Below are 22,275 nucleotides of genomic sequence, written 5' to 3'. Positions count from 1 at the left end.
AATTTCATTCAACGTTATTTTAGTTTAACACATTTCAGTGATCTATAGACCACAAGGAATCCTACTCTTCTTTTTAGCAACATTAAGAGACATGGCTCTGTAAAGTCAACATTTGCAACTATAGATTTAAACCACATACCACTCTTCGAGCCGCCTCACAATTACAGAGCCTAAGTAAAATTTTAGAATAGTTTGTAGTTTAAAAAGCAGTTATAAACCATGTGTTTCGAATTAGCTGGTGAGTGTGTCAGCAGCGACAGTTACCATACCTTATAATAAGCTCTCCTTTGATTTTTAGGTTTTCATAAAAGAAGATGACATTCTCCTACCACAACAAACACAGAAATATTTACTGGAGTTCTCTTTTAGCTAAGACTTAAGTATAGAAGCAATTTGAAATCGAAACACCACCCACACCTAGCTCAGTAAGAAGGCTCTGCTTTTTTATAGCAAGGCCTTTTCAGCCACAAGCTCCAGATGGTCAGATCTGTCACAAAGTTCCTAACCCAAAAATTCTAACAAAGGGAAACAGCATAGGCCTCCAAGGGGGATTTCCAAGGGCAATTTTCAGCATCTCACCAGCATCTCCATGCTAATACATAAACTCAGGGTCAGGAAGAGACAGGAGCAAGGTTCCCATGCACTCACCCTAAAACAAGCACCAAGTGCTAGGGCTACATTTGAACCCTCCAGACTACACCCATAATTACACCAGGGGTATAAAACCTTGCTCTTATTGTCAGAAATTCAGCTCATGGGAGCAGCTTTTCTACCATCTTTTTCCTTTAAGCCAAAAATCACAAGAATCAGTATTTGCCAGCCTTTGGTTCTTCTTTCTGCTATCACTTTCACTCTTTCTCTCATTTTCCTTAGCATTCTCAATTAACAGTAATTAGTTAGCACTACTTTAAATTCCCTCCAGTTGCTCTTCTCATGCACTAATAGAGTCAATTCACTTCATCCCATCTTCACCAGCTGTTGCTTTGATTCAGAGATTCTTGGTTCCCATTTTAGAACATCTATTGCTTAATCTTGGCTGGCAACTGACACCTCATTTGCTACTTTCAAAGGAAATTAGAAAAAACTCTCTTCTTGACCATTCCGATTCCCCATGGAGCAGAGCTCTGGTACCAGGGTTCATTTCTACTCAAGTGTGTCTAAACACACTGGCAGGATACTAAAAGTCAGTGCTTATCAAAGACTATATACCACGCTAGACTAAAAAGAAGAGCAGTAAAATGTAAATTGTACATACACTTTTAATATAAATTTTACATAAAATATAATTTAATTATTTCAAGTTTAATTAAGAGCATCATTTGATTTCCTTCCTTCTCTTTCTGTATGCACAGAAGTGTTCAGGGTAACAGCAAACTAATTATTTCCTTCTCTCATACTATGCAGTGGGAAAACATCAGAATCAGAGTTTGTTTGAGTATAAAAACAAACTTGAGCTGGAAAGAGTAGAAGGAAATTTTATAAGGTACTTAGAGGCTTTATATTGTAAATCATCACTATATATGTTCCCCTGCACATTGAAACTCAGTGGAAAATTCACCATTCAGGAAAAACAACTGTAAGATATTATTTATAGTATTAGCTCATAGTGCAGAATCATTTAATCTAATTGCCCTAAGGATAAAAAGTGTACTCCCATTTTCCATAATTACAAACTGTCTCATGTTCAGCACTTTGACACACTTGAAAAGAAAAGGTTGATTAGCCTGCCACTGGAGTGAATAAAGTAACAGCTGAATTGATGGAGCATCAGCTAGGATAGACCTTCACAGGCAAGCAGCTGCTCTTTCAATAATGCCAATCAGGAAAAAAAAAACAAAAAAAACCCAGAAAACACCACCAAATTTAAACACGAGGATAAAGAGGTGTGCTAAGACAGATGGAAAACCTTTTCTCCTATTCATATTCTCCATTTTTATTTTCCTGGTGAGCACAGAAACCTGTTTGATCAACAATACTACGTGGCTAATACACACAGCAGAAGGGTACCTCCTGCATAGGCCTTCCTGCTTTGTTATTCACATTAGCAACTGTGACGTTATTAGATGCAGAATAAAGCCCAAAGCTGTGTAAATCAGCCTATTTGATTTTAAGAAGCAGCAGTAATTTACAGAAGGGTAGGGGCAGCGAAAAAGGGAGGGGGAGAAGGACAAAGCCACTCTTGATTTTCAAGAGTAAAACACTTCAGTACATAGGCTAATATTAAGCCAGAGAGATTTATTTTCTGTTCCGCTAGATTGGGAATATAATATACCCTCCGATGCCCATACATACACCGCAGGTTTAGAACACTTGTTTCAGGCCAGTAGTCTGAGGTCTGGACAAAAAGAAAAAAAATGTTTTTGCTGAAAATCTCATCTTTCTCAGACTGAGGCAAATTTTAGACATGTTCAATGGAGTCCAATTCAAAAACCTCCCTACAGAGAGGTTCAGCCAATGCTTCTTCCCCAACTACTGTGCCTGCACAACCATGCAGCTCATCACAGCCTGATCCTTTTCCCTCTCACAGGATGGCACCTATTTCCATTTCAAGGCAGACTTTATCAGTTTTGATCACTTACTGTAAGTAAAAAAAAATTACTATTTTTTTTAAACCAACAGTGATCTTTCCCTAGCACTGCACACAAGAGCCAAAAACGCAGCCATTGATTTTCTGCCTATTTCAACAACATCTAAGGAATCTTGTTAGAGCTGCACATTAGTATGATGGAAAACAAGATGCCCTGCCTTTTACCAGGAGCCTATGACACAGCTGTTGCCTTATTTTCCTTCAACTGGTGCAAAACAGGATTTCTGTAGCTGAGGATGATCACATCACCTTCTAATCCAGACTACAATCCATCTAAGTTTTAGCAAACCTGGTAAGAGTGTCCACATTCCATTCAACAGCTCAGTGCTGTCAGTTGGTAGGGAAATACACCCAGCACACCATCAAGAGACTGACCAGGGCATGGGGACAAGGTTGGGTCCCCCAAAGTAATGCAAGATGGTGGCAGAGGGGAGCAGTAGGCAGAGCCTTGGTGATGCAGCCAACAAGTTCATCCCCTGTCCTGGTGACACATTAACCATGGAATACCAGATTGATTTTGGTACTCCAGGGCATACCAAACCAAACTAACATGGACCAATGCCAGCTGTACGCACCATAAACACCTGCAGCTGCACACAGACAACAGGTGTAACTCGTGACTTAGTTTGCCTAAAGAAGGGAATCAAAACAGCAAACTCCTATTTGGAGCAGGTTCTTGTCAGCTAAAGTGAAGATACACATAAATCAAGGCTGGGAAGCAAATACCACCTTGCTTTTCAGAACAGCAGCTTGGCTTGGGCACCCCTTGATTAGTCCCATTTTCCTTGAAATTAGATCAGCCAGCTGGATGGCACATAACCATCACCTCCCCACCCATACTAGCATCACAGCATTTACCAGTGAGTTTGTAACCAAAACAATCTCTCACCCCAAATACTGGGCTGCATTATGCAAGGCAGCCAACCAGCTCCTACATGGTCACACAGGAGGACACAGACAGGCCTCCCACAGACCTACACCAAAGCAGTCTGCTGTAACGTGCACTGCAAGGATTTCAAATTTCTTGGGCATTTCTGTTTACAAAACCAATAATTTTACTGTCCCCTTGAAGGGAAGTACAGAAAGTGTTTTCCATTGTTTTATCAAAAACTGTATTTAATTAGCTGTTTATTTGCTAAGATAAATCAGCAATTGCATGCTTGATTTAATGACTTCCTAAACCAGCCAACTCCTTACGCTCAGTGTTTTTACTGCCAAACTATATGCTGAAGCCATATTCATAGCCATATTCTGCATCAGAAGCTCCAGGTTTTTCCCTGCACTGCCAACCCAGTTGCACTACACAAGCCTGTGGCCACTGGCAGGGAAAGCAGTTTCATGGCACACCAGAAGTGCTGATGGCAAGCTATCTGTGTTTTAACATGGACCTTCTGAAGCTTTGCAGTCCCTGAGGCTGGGCTTGTAAAAATTAGGATTTATTCCACTTCCCCAGTTCAAATGGGTCAGACAGCTGAACAGTAAGGGAAGAGAGGTGCAACCTGATTTGCCATGCTTGGCTTCTGTCAGAGTTTAACCAGAGGGCACAAAATTATTTAAAATCCCAGTTTACTATTTCAACTATGCAGTAGTAGATTTGAATTGCACCTCTGAGCTCTTGCACATATGTGAAAATGAAGGGCTGGGACAGTGAGGAAAGGGGGGAGGAGGGGAAAACAGTCGTTCCCTTTCTGCACTGAAATACCCAGACTCTCAACATTTTTACAGAAAATTGAATTAGTTTCTGTACCTAATACAGGGTGTGTCTGAAACACAGGGAAGTTCACTGGTCAAACACACGTGTTTAGTTCATGTCAGCTTTGACCAAGTTTTACATAAAAGAAATATTTTTCCACAGAACAAGAAATGCTTTGAGTATGCTGCTGCACCAGAAGAGCATGCTATAAGAAGACTCCCCCAATAACACTATAATTCATCTTTACTTAGGTAGCTACAAATAATATGTTTTCCATCTCAATAAAACACTGCAAAACAATTATTCCTCATTCTTAAAACACAGACTGTGGTTAAACATGGGTCCTTACAATTATCCATAGCTATTTTAGCAAAAACAGACCCAGGGTACAGGTTAAGTGAGATACTCAGAAGACAAGACTCTATAACCCCATTAGAGGAACAATGATCAGTATAACTTGGCTCTTCCCGTACAGATGGGAATGTACTATTAGTCACTTTTCTCCTTCCCTTTTTTAATTTATTATTTAAATAGGATGTTTTTGGGGGGTTTATAGTTAGTCCTCGTCCCAGTGAGTGGCAGAGCACTGATTTGCTCCGTTTAAAAATGCCAGTGATTTCCTGGTCTCACATATTCCCCCGCAACAGGGCTGTACTGGTTGCAGGGTTTTCCTGGGACAGAGAAGGGGAGAGTGCTGCTCTTATGATTTCACATGGAAAAATGTTTAGCACATAGTCTTTTATGTCTCCGCCTCAGAAAACATACTCCTGCTCAGCAAATGGAAAATCTTGCTTTTTTTTTTGCAGCCTTAAGAAGCATCACCCTGAAGTCAGAAGGCAGGAATAAGTAATTTCCTCCCAGTGCAGTAACAGCAGAGATATGGCAAGTCAAGTTTTGACTTCCACAATATGTGTTTATTGCTACCACATGCTCACGGAGGGACTTCTCTCACTGCAAATAATTTTATTGCAGATGTATCGGTGCTTTCCAAATAAGCTGGAGAGTGAAAAATAAATTTATTACTTTATTCTAAAGTAAAGAAACATGTTCCAGTACTCAGGGGGAGAAAACATTGAAGTAGGGTGTGCAGTTTCACATACTCACTTCATAGAAAGGGACATGCTTTAAAAGGTCTCACCTCTCAGGACAACAGCATAATCTTGCACAACTAAACTCCAGAATGCAGCACACACCCAAGAGCTACAACATCTCACATAAAAAGATACATCTTGGAGTGATGAGACAGGTAAAGAGATGTCAGCCATATACTTGCAGTGGAAGGCAACAGATTGCCAGCAGAAAAAATCCCAAGTACTTCATCGAATTCATATCACAGTACCATAGAAACAGAATGATAGGATGGCTTGGGTTGGAAGGGACCTTAAAGATCATTTAGGTTCAACCCCTCTGCCACGCACAGGGACAGCTTCTTCTAAAACAGGTTGCTCCACACCCCATCTAACCTGGCCTCGAACACTTCCAGGGATGGGGCATCCACAGCTTCTCTGGGCAACCTGTTACAGTGCCTCATCACCCTCACAGAAAAGAATTTTTTCCTAATATCTAATCTAAAACTACCCTCTCTTTCAGTTTGAAGCCATTCCCCCATTCCCCTTCATCCTGTCACTACATGCTCTTGTCAAGAGTCTCTCTCCATGTTTCTTATGGGTTCCCTTCAGGTACTGGAAGGCTGCAATTAGGTCACCCCGAAGCCTTCTCTTCTCCAGACCAAACAATCCCAATTCTCTTAGCCTTTACTCATAGGAGAGATGCTCCATCCCTCTAATCATGTGGACTCGTTCCAACAGGTCAATGTCCTTCCTGTCAGCTGCATCCAGCTGAGGACTCCAGAGCTGGATGAAGCACTGCAGGTGGGGCTCATCAGAGCAGAGTAGAGGGACAATAGGAGTATTCTCACACCCTCATAGCTATTTGTGAGCTGAAGTAAGTTGCTAATCATCAGATTTGAAATCTAGGCTCTGTAACAAAAGCTAGAATGCAGTGGCCTACAAGTTTATGAGAGACAACAGTGACAGAACTGCAAATAAAATTAATTCAGTTATCTGGAAAATATCTGAAAGGCAATGTCAACACTATGTAATTACATAGTTATGCTGCTACTCTACTCAGGAGTTACTGAATCTTTTTAATTTTGCAAGTAACTCTTAAGTTCTCTTAACAAACCAAGTAGTTTGTTAAGAAGCTAAGAAGGCTTATGCAACTTAATTTCTGCCTCCCAGCTCCCTTTTCCAAACAAAATACCTGTCATGAACCCCCAGGCAAAGTAGGTACTAAAGCTTATCTGAGCTTCTGAGAGCTTGTTAGCTCAGCTACAACACTGAGCTAATGCGTGTATTCAGTGTATTAAATGGCATTTGCTCAAGTTTGTGAATGAGACTTGTGGATATATGTCCAAAATTATCTTTCCATGAAAGGTTAAAGCAGGAAATGAAAGCCTTCTTCAGACTGCTCAAATACGAGGCTTCAGTTCAGCCCATGTGGACTATTTCCAGGGACAATGTATTGCACCTACATCCTTGGCTGGAATGCTGATGCTCAAGGAGGATGTCAACTGCACACAGTTTTTTTCATCCTGTGGATACATTCTCACTAAAAGTCATCTTGCAGTAATTATGATCAGTTGCAGCTTGAACTCCACAAGGCTAAGCAACTAAAAATCATTTCTTTAATAGGTAAAACAGAAACTGTGTATACAAAAAACTGCAGATTTGAACTAATTTACTGAAATGACCACAATTAAACTGTCTTTGTAGTTCAGACCTCTGTTTGTAAACCCCAATCCCAGCTCTCTTATCTGTTCAAAACATAAGTAAAAGATTATTCAGTGTGCTAGACAGTAAATATTAAGACTGTGTATTTCCTGATTCCTAACATGAAAAAGTTTATCTTTAATAACCCAAACTACATTAACTATAATGTACCCAGAGCTGAAAAAAGCAGCCTTTTGCATAATGTTGCCCATAAAAAGAGATTGAATGGAAAACGATCTGACGCTAAAGGTGGTACAATATCTGAAATTTTACTAAAGTTTCTTTAAGGCTTTAAACATTAGCCTTGTTTATGCTGTATCTAAAATCATGACAAAGGCTCCTCACAGAGCAGATGGGCATTTCCTGGTGTGCTCTAAATTGTTCAAAAAAAGAAAAAAAGAAGAAAAAAAGACAACCACTAAACACAACGGGACACTTCCAATGAAAGGACAACAGCTGTTCTTAATTGCAATTTGAAATCCCAGATCTTAGGAGAGTACCATGCTGCTAGTGCAGGAAGGGCATAATGAAAATTCTGGTCCGTGAACATGCAATGCATAAAATGGGATTTGTCTCATTTTTGACAGGTCCTCTACCTCCCCTCACTTTTCAGAAGCATTTAAAAAGCGAAACATAGCAGTGTCTCCTTTATAAGTACAAGTCATCCTTTTCAGTGAGTAAAAAAAGCCCCAAAATTCTAATGAAAAGAAAAATGAAGCTATTGGAACATTTTACTTTATGTGACAATGTGAATTAATTTAAAAAAAATACCCTCAGCATTTTATATCCTAAAAATACCAATGGCATAATATGAATGCTAGACAGAACAATCCAGTTCCAGGAAAATGAGAGAAATAGGATCTGGCAAAAAAGTTACCATTAATTTAGACTACTGAAGCCTTTACACACATCCCCAACATAATGTATATTAAGGTTTGTTTTTTTTTTTCTTTTTTGCCCTAATTGCCGTTGGTCTAATAATCTAGCCAAACCCCAAACTTTTCTGTGCTTACAAATAAACACAGACTATAACAAATACACTCACATGCAAAAAAAAGAAGAGAGAAAGAGATCACCATAGATAACTAAAAACATTTGACTCTCGATCCCCAACATGACTGAAGTCACATGTGAAGTATGCTGTGTACAGAGGTATGAGTAAATATTTGAAAACAGCTCTGAAAATGAAGTTATTTTGTTGAGGCTCTAAGCCAGCAGTTAATTCATGAAGGGTGCTTCTAGATTATTTTCCTTTGTACACCATGACAACAATTATAGAGTTACAGAAGCATCTGGAACAGATCTCGAGTTAAGTGTTTTCCTTACAAACTCACTACATTTTAAAGGTACCCAAAGCCTTACATTTTTGCAAGCTTCCTCAAGAAGCCCACTGGACACAGGAGTGTTGGCTAGGACCACACACAGCTCTCCAAAGGAGAAACTGATGGATGAGCAGGCTCTAGTGGAGCCAGGTGGGCCCTGCCCAGAGAGGAGGGATATCTGGCAGTGGGACCTCAGGAGCTGTGGCTGACAGCACTGCCAACTGGCATAGCTATGGACACTTCAGTGGTTTGTAAGCCAGTGGATCTGGTGCTTTTGAATAATTTTGTCATGGCAGAATATGCTTCTGTATCTTCTAAAAGACGGAGAGATGCAGAAGATCGAGACCAGCAGCAGCCAGTACTCTCCATCCCCTGGGGTATTTTGGGAGACAGTGTTGTCTTGATGCTTTTTATATCTCCTGTAGTCTCTATATATACTCCTTCTTAGCCTAGGAAGTGTTTAAATGCCACAAGAGCATAGAAATCCACCCTGACTCCACATAGCCTGTGTGCAAGCAGCTCTGGCAGCTCCACCCCACCTGTGCGACAGCTCTGCGGCTACAACATGGCATTGTACATTCTCATCTTGGACATCCCACGTCCCAGACGCTCACAGAAGAATGACAGCACCAGTGCCATACAAAAAGGATTTAAAGGGCCTTTTCATTCCTTAAATTAGACAGCGCTACTTAGAGGCCTGATGGAAAGGCTCATTCCACCAAACTTTGGAATCCAGTCTAAATGTCACTCCAGACCATTCTAAAAATTAAAATAAAGTACAACATTCATCTATGCACTGCTTTTTCAGTCTATACTTCTTGGATATTGGGTGCATTTTTGGAGCCTCCTTACAGCCACACATCCTGCTATAAATCATTTCCTGTATTATTCTGTGTTATTACAAATTTTCATGCAATCTAATACCAGCAGCAAACAAGCAACTACTGTTCTTGTCAATAAGACTACATCCACCTCTGGAGCACTGGGGTGAGATGGCTGCATTATGTGCTATCCAAACCCACTAAAACAGCCCTGCTCAAATTTCAGGGAAAAGCTAAATTTATTGTTGTATGCAAGAGAAATCTTGCTTCATACCCTAAGCGTTCAAGTCAGCAAATCACTTCCAAAATGCTCTTCAGAGAATGAGACGGCCATTTCAATACAGCCACATGATAACTGCCCTCCTCAAAACTCTTATTTTCTCAAAAAGACTTCTGAGGTCTCCTACCAAGTGTAAAATACAGGAAACCATGAATGCCATGGGTGGTGTGAGAGCAGACTGCAACAGAAGAGGCTCTTCTCAGGCACAAAGTCTTTTGACTCTTGAAGCAAGTGTGATGCTTCATCCTCTTTTCATCTCTATGCTTGAGGGACTTACATTCAGGGATACACCATATCCAGTGCTGCCTCGCTAGGGAGGTTAAGAGGGCAATAATCCTGACCCCTGCCAAAATAAGACTTCAATGTTCTCTGTAGATTTTTTTTCCCACCCCCTTTCTCTTTCAACTAATTCCTAGCATGGGTTTAACAATTAGGTACTGACAGTCCTTTCTAATTGCTATTTATGATCTCTATCAGTCACAGATCTTGCCAACTAACCTCTGAAGTGATCATTTTCCCTCAACCATATATCTCTTCTGAAAGCAGCACTCTGCTGAGCCACATGAACAAGTCCAAAGACTGAGTTTCTGGAAAAGTAAAGAATTATTAGGAATAAGAACAGAATGTCTCTAAAAAGCAGACACTGCAAGGTGAACAATACCATGGAAGGGGTGGTTAAAAAAAAAAAACAAACCAAAAACAAAACAAAGGCAAATGAAGATTAGGAAAGTACAAACTGAAACGGAAGTGTTAAAATAAACATACTGGGGCAATGAAGGACACTTAACCATATCACAGGCTCTCACCCCACCACCCCCTTCCTCAACAAATAAAGACAGCTATTATGTATCTTACAACTCTGCTATCTATGGGGAAAAGCTTATTTTACATATAGTTAAAAACTATCCTTCACAGCTGAGGCTTTATCATACACTTCAGACAAAAATATTTGCTTTACATCATAGAGGAAAAAGAGTTACTGTAATCTTGGTGTTTCCAAAGACACGCAATCCTGGAACACCAGCAAAAAAAAAAAAAGATAGAAGCAAAAATATAACTTCTATATTCACCGCTTACATCAGCTCAAAACTTGAAAAGGAAACAGTAAACACTATCTATTGTCAGAGTAATTGCAGTTATCCACAAGTTAATGATTTGTCCCAATAATTATCTATGTGACAATCCTTTAAATGAGGAACATGAATAAGTTCCTTATTCTTACATTTTAACAAATATATTTGTGCTTGTATTCCATATAAAGGCAAGCTGGATTTCTGGAGTTGCCTGTAAAAGTTTAAGTTTCACTAAATTTGAAAGCTTTACATGCAAACTATTGTCTCTTCAGGAATGTCTGATTTAAAAGAACTAATAACAAGTAAATAAAATATACAGCAAATTGCCCAAGTGGAATTCAATAGACGTCTGATAAAAGCCTTCTCCAGATTTTCACTGTGCTCCTAGTTTGTCACCATAAAAAATTCAGTGCATAGCTAAAACAAATGCACATTGACCAAACCCTCATTTGCTTGTAGCTTGCCATTAGCAATACAGCTGCCACTTTTATTTTGTGCCTCAAAATAATCTGTGATTCTTCTAGAGCGAGCAGGTAAGGCACCTCAGAACATAATGGGGTGCAAAAAGCCACCATGCCACCCTACCTCCCAGGGACAGAGAGCTGCTGGTAGCCAGGAACCGATGTTAAGATAGGAAATGCATGGAAGCACCTATTCTGCAATCCCTTAAAGCAAATCTGTTACTGGTAGGAAAGTGATACGGCATTATGGTTACAAATATGTGGTATGATAATCTATTTGATTTCCCATTGCATTCACTTCAAAGACACCAGCAGCTGCCTTTGTCACTGGTGAAAATCAATGTGAAATAGCAAGATAGACAGCTTGGCTTGCTCTCATGACCAGCCTACCCACAAGGTAAGCAAAGCAGCAATTACATCAACTGAAAGAGTAATTACATTAACTGAGAGAGCAGAACAGAAATGTAAGGACTGCACAAATCAAGCAGCAAACTGTTTGAACACTGAAATGTCATACTCTGCCCTATCAAGTCAGAGACAAGTTTGATCCTGCCTTGCAGACAAAGACAAAGCCAGCAAGATTAACAAAACATCAAAAAAACCAACAACCCAACAATTAAAAAGCTTGGTAAACTTCCTATTACAACTATGCAAATAGCCACAGACTATGAAAACAAGCATTCCAGAAGACCTAGAAAAGTAACGCTTTATTATATGGTGCCACAACAACAGTAGTGTATTTAGAGAGGAACAAACTACTAAAATAAAATCTCTTTGATCAAATTTTATCAGGTGTAACTCTATCCAAAATCACCTGATCAGAAACTTTCTCCCAGAAATTCAGCTTGGCTGCCCATTCAAAGTGTGGTCGTGGCTTTACTCTAGTTTCCAAAGATCATTAAAAAAACCAAACAAAATTAAAACAAAAGAAAAAACCAAACAAAACAAAACACCAAAACAACCCTGTCCAAACCCTGCAATTAAGTGTTAACTGGCGTCACTGAAAGAGTCAGTCACTCTCACAGACACTCTTGAGGAAACACAGAGCAGATGATTAGGTGTTCCCTCCCTCCCTCCTCTTTGAGATTAGGGCTAAGAATACACGTGAACAGATTTTTCACTCCCATAAGTATGTTTCCTTCAATGACCATATATGGAAAAAAACTCCAGGTATGGATTTCCTTCATGGCATTATATACTTCTCTCTTTCCTTCTGTTTTCATTTGCTCACCAAGCCTGCTATTTAACTGGGACAGGTGGCATTCTCAAGAACACCCTCCCTATATCAATCCATCCCACTGGAACACGCACATGTACCTCAAGCACAGATGGAAGGTCATACAAAACTACTGGAAAATAACCAAACCACACAGAGCCAGAGGTGCAGGAATGTCCCATGGCAGACTACTCTGGAGATGCTGACACTTAAAACCTGGGGTTCCCAAATCTGAAGGTTCTCTTCAAAATGACAGACATCGGAGAATATGAGTTATCATGCCAACAGGTGACAGCACATTTATTTCTGACAGAAGAGTTTTGGTGCCATACTGATCTGGTTTCTAAAGGAATCTCAAACCAAACCACCGCTAAAAATTTTTTCAATTAACTATTTGCATTTTTCTAGCTACCATTAGTAATAAAACCACATTATTTGTACAAAAGACACACTGAAATAAGAAACACACTGTATGTAATTTTATTTCTAGACACACTTTCTAGGTTGTATGCATTAGTTTCCCTATTAAAAGTCCAGAGTTTTACTTTGCTTGGGATTACACAACAGGAATGAAAAGTCTTTTCCCAAAGCACACTTAAATGGTGCAGGGGGCTTACCCACAATCAATACCTCTGAAGAGGCCACAGCTCAATGGAGATTTACACATCAAAGAAAAGTAGGTATGTACATTTCCACAAATCAATGTGGGGTTTCTTACCCCCATGGCAGAACAAATACCACAAATTGCAATTTGTCTCACAGCATCTCTTCATTAAAGTTCCTGAGCAGCTAAAAAAAAACTACCTTGAAGATTGCAAGGTCTCTGTGGAAGTGCAGCAGCCTCCCCACACATGTCTGAACCCTGCTTTTAGCAGTGGCCTGCTGCTGCCAGAGCAGTCAACCCTAGAATTAGCTGCAAGTTCCAAGGATGGGATGATGCCAGCTCTGTCCCAAACCCCACTCGTGGTCTGTACTGACCAGTTTGGCAAGCAAGCACCCCACTGGTGAACAGCCCAGGCTCGGCTCCAGCAGGACTGCAGGGTCACCCTGCACACTCACCTCATGGTCTGTTAACCAGCATTCAAGGACCAGCTCCATGCTCACACAGTGAACAACTGGACTGGCATGAATCCTTAGGTACAGCACAATGCACTACATATTAAAGGGGATGAAAAGTTGTTTAGGCTTGTCGGAGATGGCATAAGGCAGCCTACATAGCACTTATCTTATACACCTACAATACTTTCCAAATATCTTTTAAAGATGGTGAGAAGTTTACCAATTTTAGCAGAGACTAAAGTGACTCTCTTGATTCTGCAATTCCTGTAAGTATCTACAGGCAGATGGGAAGGGAAGCAAGGTCACCATAAAGTAAGATCATTTTATATTTCTACAGTTTGAAAATACTGTATCGGTAAAAGAAACAATAACAAAGATTATTTCCTAATCTTCTATTTTTAAAGATATTTTGTCTACTTAGCAGGTGTCAGAAGACAAAATTTTCATACAGGAGACATAACAAATAAAGAAAATTTGTGGAGAGATCATATATGCCCAAGACAAATTAGGCTTATATTTTTCTTGACTTGGGACTCTATCCAAACTTGCAAGGAAAATCTATTGCTATAGTGCAGTCAAGATCTCCTGACATAAAAGTCAACATTTTCTCACTTCAATCTCCTGCTCTTGGGCTCTATCTCACAGAAGTTCTTGCTGTGAGATAGCAGCCTGACCATACAATTATTGTCATTAGTAATGAATGATGTTTATGTAACATATTTCTGTCAAGTTAAAACAAGTTAATACACACAAGAATGATTGTTGACCACTTTTGTTATGGCAAATCATCTCTCAAGAGAGGTGGAAAAATGTGGAGATCAATATATTACTATGTACTTGATTCAAGGTATAACCAAGTACATAGTACTGACTTTCAGAATGTCAGACACACTTTAAATCCCAGATTTTACTTTTAAAATACTCCATCATTTGACAGCAAATTTTATGCAGCTGAACAGAATTACCAGAGCAGAAAGTTCTTTTAGCAAGGAACTGTGTCAATTTAGCAAGCAACTGTGCTTGCTAAACAAAACTGTGAAGGAGGAAAACCTGAATATAGCCAGAGTTCAGATCCAAGAGGTCCAAGAACTACCAGAAGCTTATTTGATCTGATTAACGCGCTATCTGCATTTCAGCCCAACACATGTGGAAATGTTACAGATGAAGTCTTAAGGCAAAAAATTAATCAGAACAAAATAACTTCCAGAACTATTTCCACACATAATTTCCTTTTAACCTAAAAGCTAACACGGAAGGAAGATGAAAAATTTATGGCCACGTTTAGACACTTATCCAATCGCTCAAGTCAGTCTCCTGAATTTGTGGCTGCAAAGTCAGGTACAACTTCACAACAAGCTGGAAACACTTCTCTATCCTAGTGTCATGCAGAGGAGAGGAACACCTGGCTTTAACCTCACCACTACAAAGTCTGACAAGATAAAATGATTACTGCAACATACAGACCTTGAAGCCCAGGTACCTCATTTTCAGCCATAGCATCCACATCTGCAATCAATATTTTGTCCTATTATGCACAGGGCTTAACCACGTTCCTTTACTCTCAATAGCTCTGACCAATAATTCTGCTACATATTTTAGCCTTAAAATTTGCATTATATATTTATGGTGCTGTATCTGTCCTCTTGGAATGAGCTCATTTCAACCCAGCACAGAGAAGAGAAGACCAAGCTTTTTTTTTTCCTACAGTTACCATTCAGACACGTCCAATATGTTTCCACATTCATCATGAGAGTGGGGGGGGGGGGTTTGGGGTTTTTTTTGCATTGCACAAAGATAAATTAAAAGTTTCAGATATCAAAAGTAACACTATATGAGTCACACATATTTAACATCTAGAGGCTTCCACAAGGCAGTCTGGACTTCAAAAGGAAGAGATTTCCCTGAAAACACACTGCTTCCTTTCCAACGCAGTAATAATGGCTACTTTTAATTATTAGGGGAAGATGTTCTCAAATGCACATACCAGAATCTAAGTGCATGAAAGAGTATCTCATTCTGCCTTCATTTTAGAATATAGATGAGCTAACAAAAATTCATTTTGTGGGAGTGGTGGTGTGATTTTCATTTTGCTTGCTTTAATCAACGCAGCTTTTGAGAAGAGAGACAGCTGGTACCATCTGTTCCAGGACAGAATGAAAACTAAAACTTCTTTGCTGTACTTACATGTGAGGACTGAGTTCATAAAAGTTTCGGTTTCTGTATTCCTCCACTTTCTCTGGAGTATAAATGGGTAGAGACCTGTAGGGGTTTATTGATATCACCACGCTGCCAATGTATGTCTGTCAAAGGAAAAAAAGTTATCGTGAATTTCTCTCTTTAACATACTTCTGCTGCTTACATGTTGTTTGCCCATTTAATGCTTCTGAGAAAAACAAAAACAAAACAAAACAAACAAACAAACAAAAACCTGAACAAACAAACAAAAAAGCACCTAACTGTAGCAATAAATAAATATGTGCATACACTCTGAAATGTCTTTTAAATCTCTCTCAAAAACCACTGTTGGGTACCAAGAAGCTATTTCTACATAACTGAAAGCCTCTTATGAACATTTTTTAAAAGAAAGCCCAATCGTACTATATTTCTGTGACTAATTCAGTTGGGGGAGGGAAAAGAAAAAGGACACAGATGTTCACAAAGAACTCACTCCATCTGCATGGCAAATGTCACATGAGTTTTGCTGCAGTCCTTGGGCACTCACACAAAACCACGCAAGGCAATGCTGGAGTTGGACTGTGCTCCCCTACTCAAGGAGGAACTTTATGACACCTTGTCAAAGCCTTGAGCACAGAACAGCTTCACAGAGAAGAAACCTGAAGGTTAACAGCCTCTGACAGGTCTCCACCAAAGGAGAGATTTACTGTCAGGATTAAAGTCAGACAAAGTCCTACCATGATGTGAAGCATAAATTTTATGTCCAGATTCTAAACATACTCACCATTACCACTGGAAAGCAGAGGGAGCTTTTTGTTTTACTCTGTTAGATCCCATCCACTACTGAGCTAAATGAAGACCAGTTCTGTGTACCACGACTGCCACGCCCGCACATGACACAATTAAATTGTCTTTGTTGAGCCTACTGCTGGCTCTCTAGGCCTCCCCCTCCAGCTGCAAAGGTTGCATCCAAATACACTAGAGGGGCAAAAAATCCCAAAACCCCATTCCATCCTGCCTGCAGGTACTGACCAAAGATTAATAAAACCTCAAGTGTTTGGTATCTCTTTCCACAACCATGAAATAAATAATTAACACCTGATGAAACACAATTTTCTGATAACCTGGGAGATGTAAAGCTGTACACAAAAGTCACAGGTTCCCATTACTTGGATTACATTTACAGTAATGATGGAAGAAAAAACAATAGTTTTTACAATGATCTATGATTTTAAATGGCTTCTGTGCAGTGATACTTCAGTACCTCACAATCACTATGTGGATTTCACCCCCGGACATTTCTTAGAGAAAAGTGCTGTAATTTGCACGTGTAAATGCAAGGAGAGGCATGAGGAGCCCAAGTTACTGAGCAACAGGTTCAACAGAGCACCAAATTACTGCCAGAGCGGAAGTCACAAATGAAAAATATTAATTGCTGAAACCCTTCCTTATCTAACTTCCAAGTCTAAAGCAATTTCATGCTAAATGCCAACTAAATTTGGTCCTAAGCAGAAAGCGAGGAGAGCAATATTTCCTATTTTCCATAGCACGTATATGCGCAGGCAAGCCGTGAGCTCACGTGGCATTTTCTGTCCCAAAATGAGTGGAACAAACTAGACTACAGTGATAAAACAAGTGGCATGAGGTCTCCAAAGACTCCCGTAGTTCATCCTTGTAACATTTACCACTCACAGGATGAATCAGAAGCAGCCCCTGCTGACAACTCATTGTACCGTGCTGCTACGATGAAACACAGCACTTCACCCACTGGGCTCAAGCCTCACCATTTCTAAACACCTCCTCTCCCTTCAACTGGACAGCACCTTCTGCAAAGCATTTCCTGACATGCATTCAAGCCCAGAACAGAGCCAATACCCTAGGACAGGCTGGTTTCACCCCAAAGGCCCGTGCTGAGTGCCATGAGGGGGAGCAAGCCTGGAGCTGCCTCGCACCTCGGCAGCCAGGCTCCAACCCAACGGAGGGACAGCTCCAATCTGCCTCACACCACAACTCAGGAGGGTAGCACCCTCAGAGGCATTCAGATACAGACAGTTGAGATCAACCCCAAAATAATTGAGATTTTTGCTTGTTTTAAACACAAACCGCAGCGTGTGCTTATGTATATGTTCTTCAAACAAAGAAAGTTTTGTGGTCATCCTCCCCCTACGGAGGAAAGCGCTTTCCAACTATGTCTAATCTCTTTGGCTGAACAAGATGAAAATGCAAAAATTGCCTTTCTACAGTGTTTACTTTGCTCTCTCTGCACACATGCGGCCTTGGCAATTTGCAAGTCTACAGATTCTTGGCATGGGTAACAGATACCCAAGCGTAAGAAGCTTTCTAGTCTTCCCAAGTGCACGGATACCCCAATTAGGACTCTTTCCTGATAAAACATTAATATGTTAACTTGTTTCCTTCTAAATCTTAGGAATTTGTGAATTCAGCCTGTTGTGAAATTAGTTTTGGAAAGTATCAGCAGAAGAGAGATGAAGGCCAAATCTTGAAGATTGTATTTTGAAACATTAATTCTTCAGAACTCAAAGATTTGCCCCTATTTTACTACCTTAATAGCATATAATTTAATTGCTAAGTTCCTTGAAATATCTTGAGATGTCAAGGTAAAGAAAGATGAGTGAAAGTGAAAACCTTGATTTTTAATTTTAAACACAGGCATTCAAACGAGATTTATTTAGAACCATCTCTTCATAGCTAAGTATTGCTTAGACAATGTATTTTCAGAATTCAAGTCAGCTCTTTATTGTCAGACATGAACAAATACAGTCCATTTCCTAAAATACCAATATTTCAAAAGGTCAAATGACCATATGGAAACAAAGACATACTCCTGTCCATCTTAAACACCAAGCCAAAGCATGCCAAGAAATCACTGGTTTTGCTGCAAAGCTGCTTACAAGAACTAATACATCTCCTCTTCTAGAAATGCCAATCTCTCAAAGCTGATGCCTAATAGCTACTTGCTAATGGTGGTCTGAGAGATTCCACATAACAGGGATAAACAGATCCGGAAAATAGCTTTCCCACATAACATCTGTCTTCCCACCAGAACTCTATTATAAACAAACAAAATAAATGGCTTAAATCCTTGAGCAAGCGACAAGCACAGAAACATTCCATTGCTGAAAGCAGAACACCCAAGAGTAGTGGGAGACCATACCACAGTACCCCAGGGACAAAAGAGATTCTTTATTTTCCCTGTTGAAGGACAAAAATGAAACCCCAGAGGAGTGGCCTCATGACGATGAACGCACAGAACACAGTCAGGAGATTTGATTTCTTTCTTGATCTTGACATGGTCTCGTTATGCAAGATTGGACAAGATCTGCTTAGCAAAAGTTTTGCTAACTAGACTTTTGATAATATTCCCTCCTTCTTTCCAGTTTCTACTTTATTGCAATAACTCACAAAGGCAACTTTTGTCTCCTTGCTGTGTTTGTTCAGAACCCAAAGCAAAAGGGCCTCTCACTCGGCATTTATCAGTGCATCTGTCATGTAGCACGGAGACATTGTGATGGGCTAACATTTCATCTGCAGAAAAGAGCATTCACATTTTTATCAGCTTAAATGACAATGCATTCTGCATTCCCCACCAAACAACACATACCACTCGTTCCTATACCCCAAGCAGGAAGAAAATTCCAAATCCCAATTCAACTGGAAAAGCTGTTGATATTTGTTACACGTCATTTCTAAGTACTGTTGGAGATGCAACGACCAAGATACTTTGATGCCCCATTTTCTTCCCCTAGGACTGGAAGCCAATGTAACCACCTGGGGCAAGATACTAGGGCTACTTCAAGCTTACAGGCACCTTGCAAGGCCTTCTGCATCTTTCTAACCCAAGTCAACCCTGAATTAAGAAGAGGCCTGAAATAGCAAAGCTCTTTTTGCTAATATACAGGCAGCAGCCTCTTCCCAGCCAAGGGCTGAGGAAAGTTCTTGCTAGAAACTGGACATTTTCAGCTGAGAGGTCGCAAAAACCTTACAGTGAGCCCAGTGTAAGGTCCCCAGACACCTCCACAGCCGGGATGCACAAGCACTGCAGTGAAATCTCATACACAGGCAAGAGGCAGCACAGGCCAACCCAAGAAGGGGTTTGGAAGACCACTAGTACAGGTTATGGGAGAATATTTCACAACCTGGGATACAGTATAGTAAAAAAAAGCTATTTTTTCTCCTGTCAAAGTTATACTTGCAATGCCCCAAGGGCCCAGAAGAGAGAAGATTACATGTGCAGAAGCCAGGGAACACTACTGACACTAGTTGAGGCTGCAGCACAGAAGCTGCACAGCTGGGGCTATCATAAAAGCCTGCTCTGTATCTTTATAAGCTTTTCTGGATCTGTGGCAATCTCTGCAAAGCAACCTTATGCAGAGTTTAAAATCATTAAGCATCTACATAGATTTGTTGCAAACCTTCTGGAACTGTACTCTACATCCCTTTTGTCAGTTCTGTCAAAAACAAACCCATGCTTCTAATCCTGTGGTAGCCTGTAACAATCTAGAGAAACTGCTGCTGCACACAACTCAGTCCTGCTGTAATATGCCCATCTGCTAATGTACCCTTCAAGTGCACTAAACTCCCAGGGGACAATAAGGTTGCTTTATTTAATTATTTAAACACTGGGGCATGGAAATAGAAAACAAAGAAATTCTAGTAAAATAAGATTTAGTAAAGATTCTTCCATTTATGCAGACCAATTTTAATACTCCAGATATGTATAATGCACATGTCTTTAGCAACGATTATGCTCAAACATAGTGGCTTCCTATGACTTTGAATGGTTTCAGATCATGCTGCTAAAACAATTCATTGAAAAGAAAGACAATAAAGAACAAAGAGAAATGTTATTAGATTTTATTGGAAAGAATCCAGAACCAAAGCTTACACAGCATTGTTTTCACTGGGGGGGGGAGTGCTGTGTTTTGGTTTTGTGGGGTTTCTTAATGTGACATATGCAAAATTATATCTCTAATATAATACTCATTTTTCTTTGTATTTGCCTGAATTACTGCAGTTCTGGATCTAGCCAACTCATAAGCAGGTGTGCCGCTGCATGTTCAGAACAGCTGAGGCCAAGGAGATGGCAGAGGAAGCCTGTGCTTACATGTTCTAAGCTTTTTGAACAGTCTCAATCTCAAACAGAACCTGGCAAATTTAACACTGCAACTTTACCCCAGAATGAAGTTTCCCACTTTAATAAACATTAGCAAGTAGATTAGTACTTTATTACAATATCATCTATTACTTGAACAATCATGCTGTGTGCTCAAATTTGTTTTACATTGTGGTTGGCCACAATAAAGCAGCTAAATGCACTGTGTTTCTGGTTCATTGTGTTTTTCTTCATGTTGGAAACAGAAAGTTGCAAGAAATAATATTTGAAAAGAGTAAGGAAAAGAGTAACATAAAGACTAAAAGCAAAACCACCTGAGCCCTTTACTGTTTCTGGGGCTTTGATTTACTATGTTCCTGTGTATGACAGTGTAGGTGTTTGTATTGCTTGGTGGAGAGGGATGGGCTGGGTACTTGAAAAACACAAACAAACAAACGAGAATTTCATCCTGTAACACTCCGGGGTTTGCCTACACTGCTTCATGACACCACATACAAAAACTCTACCTGTGATTCAAGCCAAGAGTTGCACTTCCCCTTGAGCCAATGCTGGGCTAATGCTCCTTGTGCTCCAGTGAGCCAGGAGCATGAGCAGGGCCTTCAGGTACCCTCTGTAAGAGACTCCACAGGCACAACACAACCCCAGGATCCCAAAGAGCAACAGTCAAATGGAAATAACAGGAACTAAAAGCTAGTGTTCAGTAAACTGCAAATACAAACTAAACTCTCATATGTAGTCTTTCTTTCTCTCTCTCTGTATATATATACACACACACAGATGTATATATACATGGAAAAACCTCTCCTTCTCCTTGATACTGTTTTTCATCTTAGTTTGGATGTAGTCCTTTATAATTTTGTCTGTATAACTGAAGAAATATATCACTGGATTTCTGAACAGACACAGCCTATTCTCCATGATGATGAAAACTCTCTTGCTCAAGACCACCTTCCCAGAAAAAGCATTTTAGTCCCAGAAACACAGTGGACAAAGTCTATTATGTTGTAATACCAAAAAAACCAATCCTGGTAAGCTAGTACATGTGCTTAATGCAGTTATTAACCACGACAGGTAGCCTTGTAAAACCTGCATGGGAGAGCAAAGACTGTAAAAAAAACTACCTAGAAATAAGAAACTGAAGCAACAGCATCCGTAGTTCAAGCAAAACCACCTTACTGCTAGGAGACAAAATAACAGCCCTGTACCAAATACATTAATGCCTGATATCATGACCCAAGAAACAAAGCTCACACAGGTCACACAAAGGCAGAAGCTACATCTACATCCCAAAGCAAACAATCGCAACACAGGCAACCTATGTCAAAGAGGACAACACCACCACTAAAATACTCTTTAACATGGGCTTGATCCTGCAAGTCACTGTGCAAACAGCAGCAGCCTGAACAAGCTGTGGCCAAACCACACTGGCCAGGATCAAGCCCTGAATCACACTGCAACATGTTTGAGATCTGAGCCCTGAAGTAAGAGCAGATCATCTGCCAGAGAAAGACACCCACACGGCAAGTTGAAGCGAGTACTTGAAGTGGATGCATGAGCGCACATTGTTGGGTTTCTCTTCTGAGTTTCTTCAGGGCACAGAAATCTCTTCCCTGCTCAGTGAATATTGCTGCTAACCTCAAGATCATTATGACAGACTCTAGTGTTAGTATTAATGAAGCAGAC

General features: G+C 40.1%; 1 protein-coding gene across 6 annotated transcripts in view; it reads right to left on the bottom strand.

Moving 5' to 3' along the window:
* MYO1B (myosin IB) overlaps positions 1–22,275 on the bottom strand; it is a 113,004-nt gene that overhangs the window by 67,356 nt on the left and 23,373 nt on the right. For all 6 annotated transcript variants that reach the window (XM_027678133.1, XM_027678134.1, XM_027678136.1 and 3 more), the window contains one exon: positions 15,468–15,583. In XM_027678133.1, the coding sequence (XP_027533934.1) occupies positions 15,468–15,583 (116 nt within the window). The remainder of the gene's footprint in view (positions 1–15,467; positions 15,584–22,275) is intronic.

Source organism: Neopelma chrysocephalum, unplaced genomic scaffold, assembly GCF_003984885.1.
Source record: "Neopelma chrysocephalum unplaced genomic scaffold, ASM398488v2 Primary Assembly neopelma1_44, whole genome shotgun sequence".
In the NCBI taxonomy this organism is placed as follows: Eukaryota; Metazoa; Chordata; class Aves; order Passeriformes; family Pipridae; genus Neopelma; species Neopelma chrysocephalum.
Note: the sequence above shows the minus strand (reverse complement) of the source record. Positions and strands in the feature narration are given on the sequence as shown.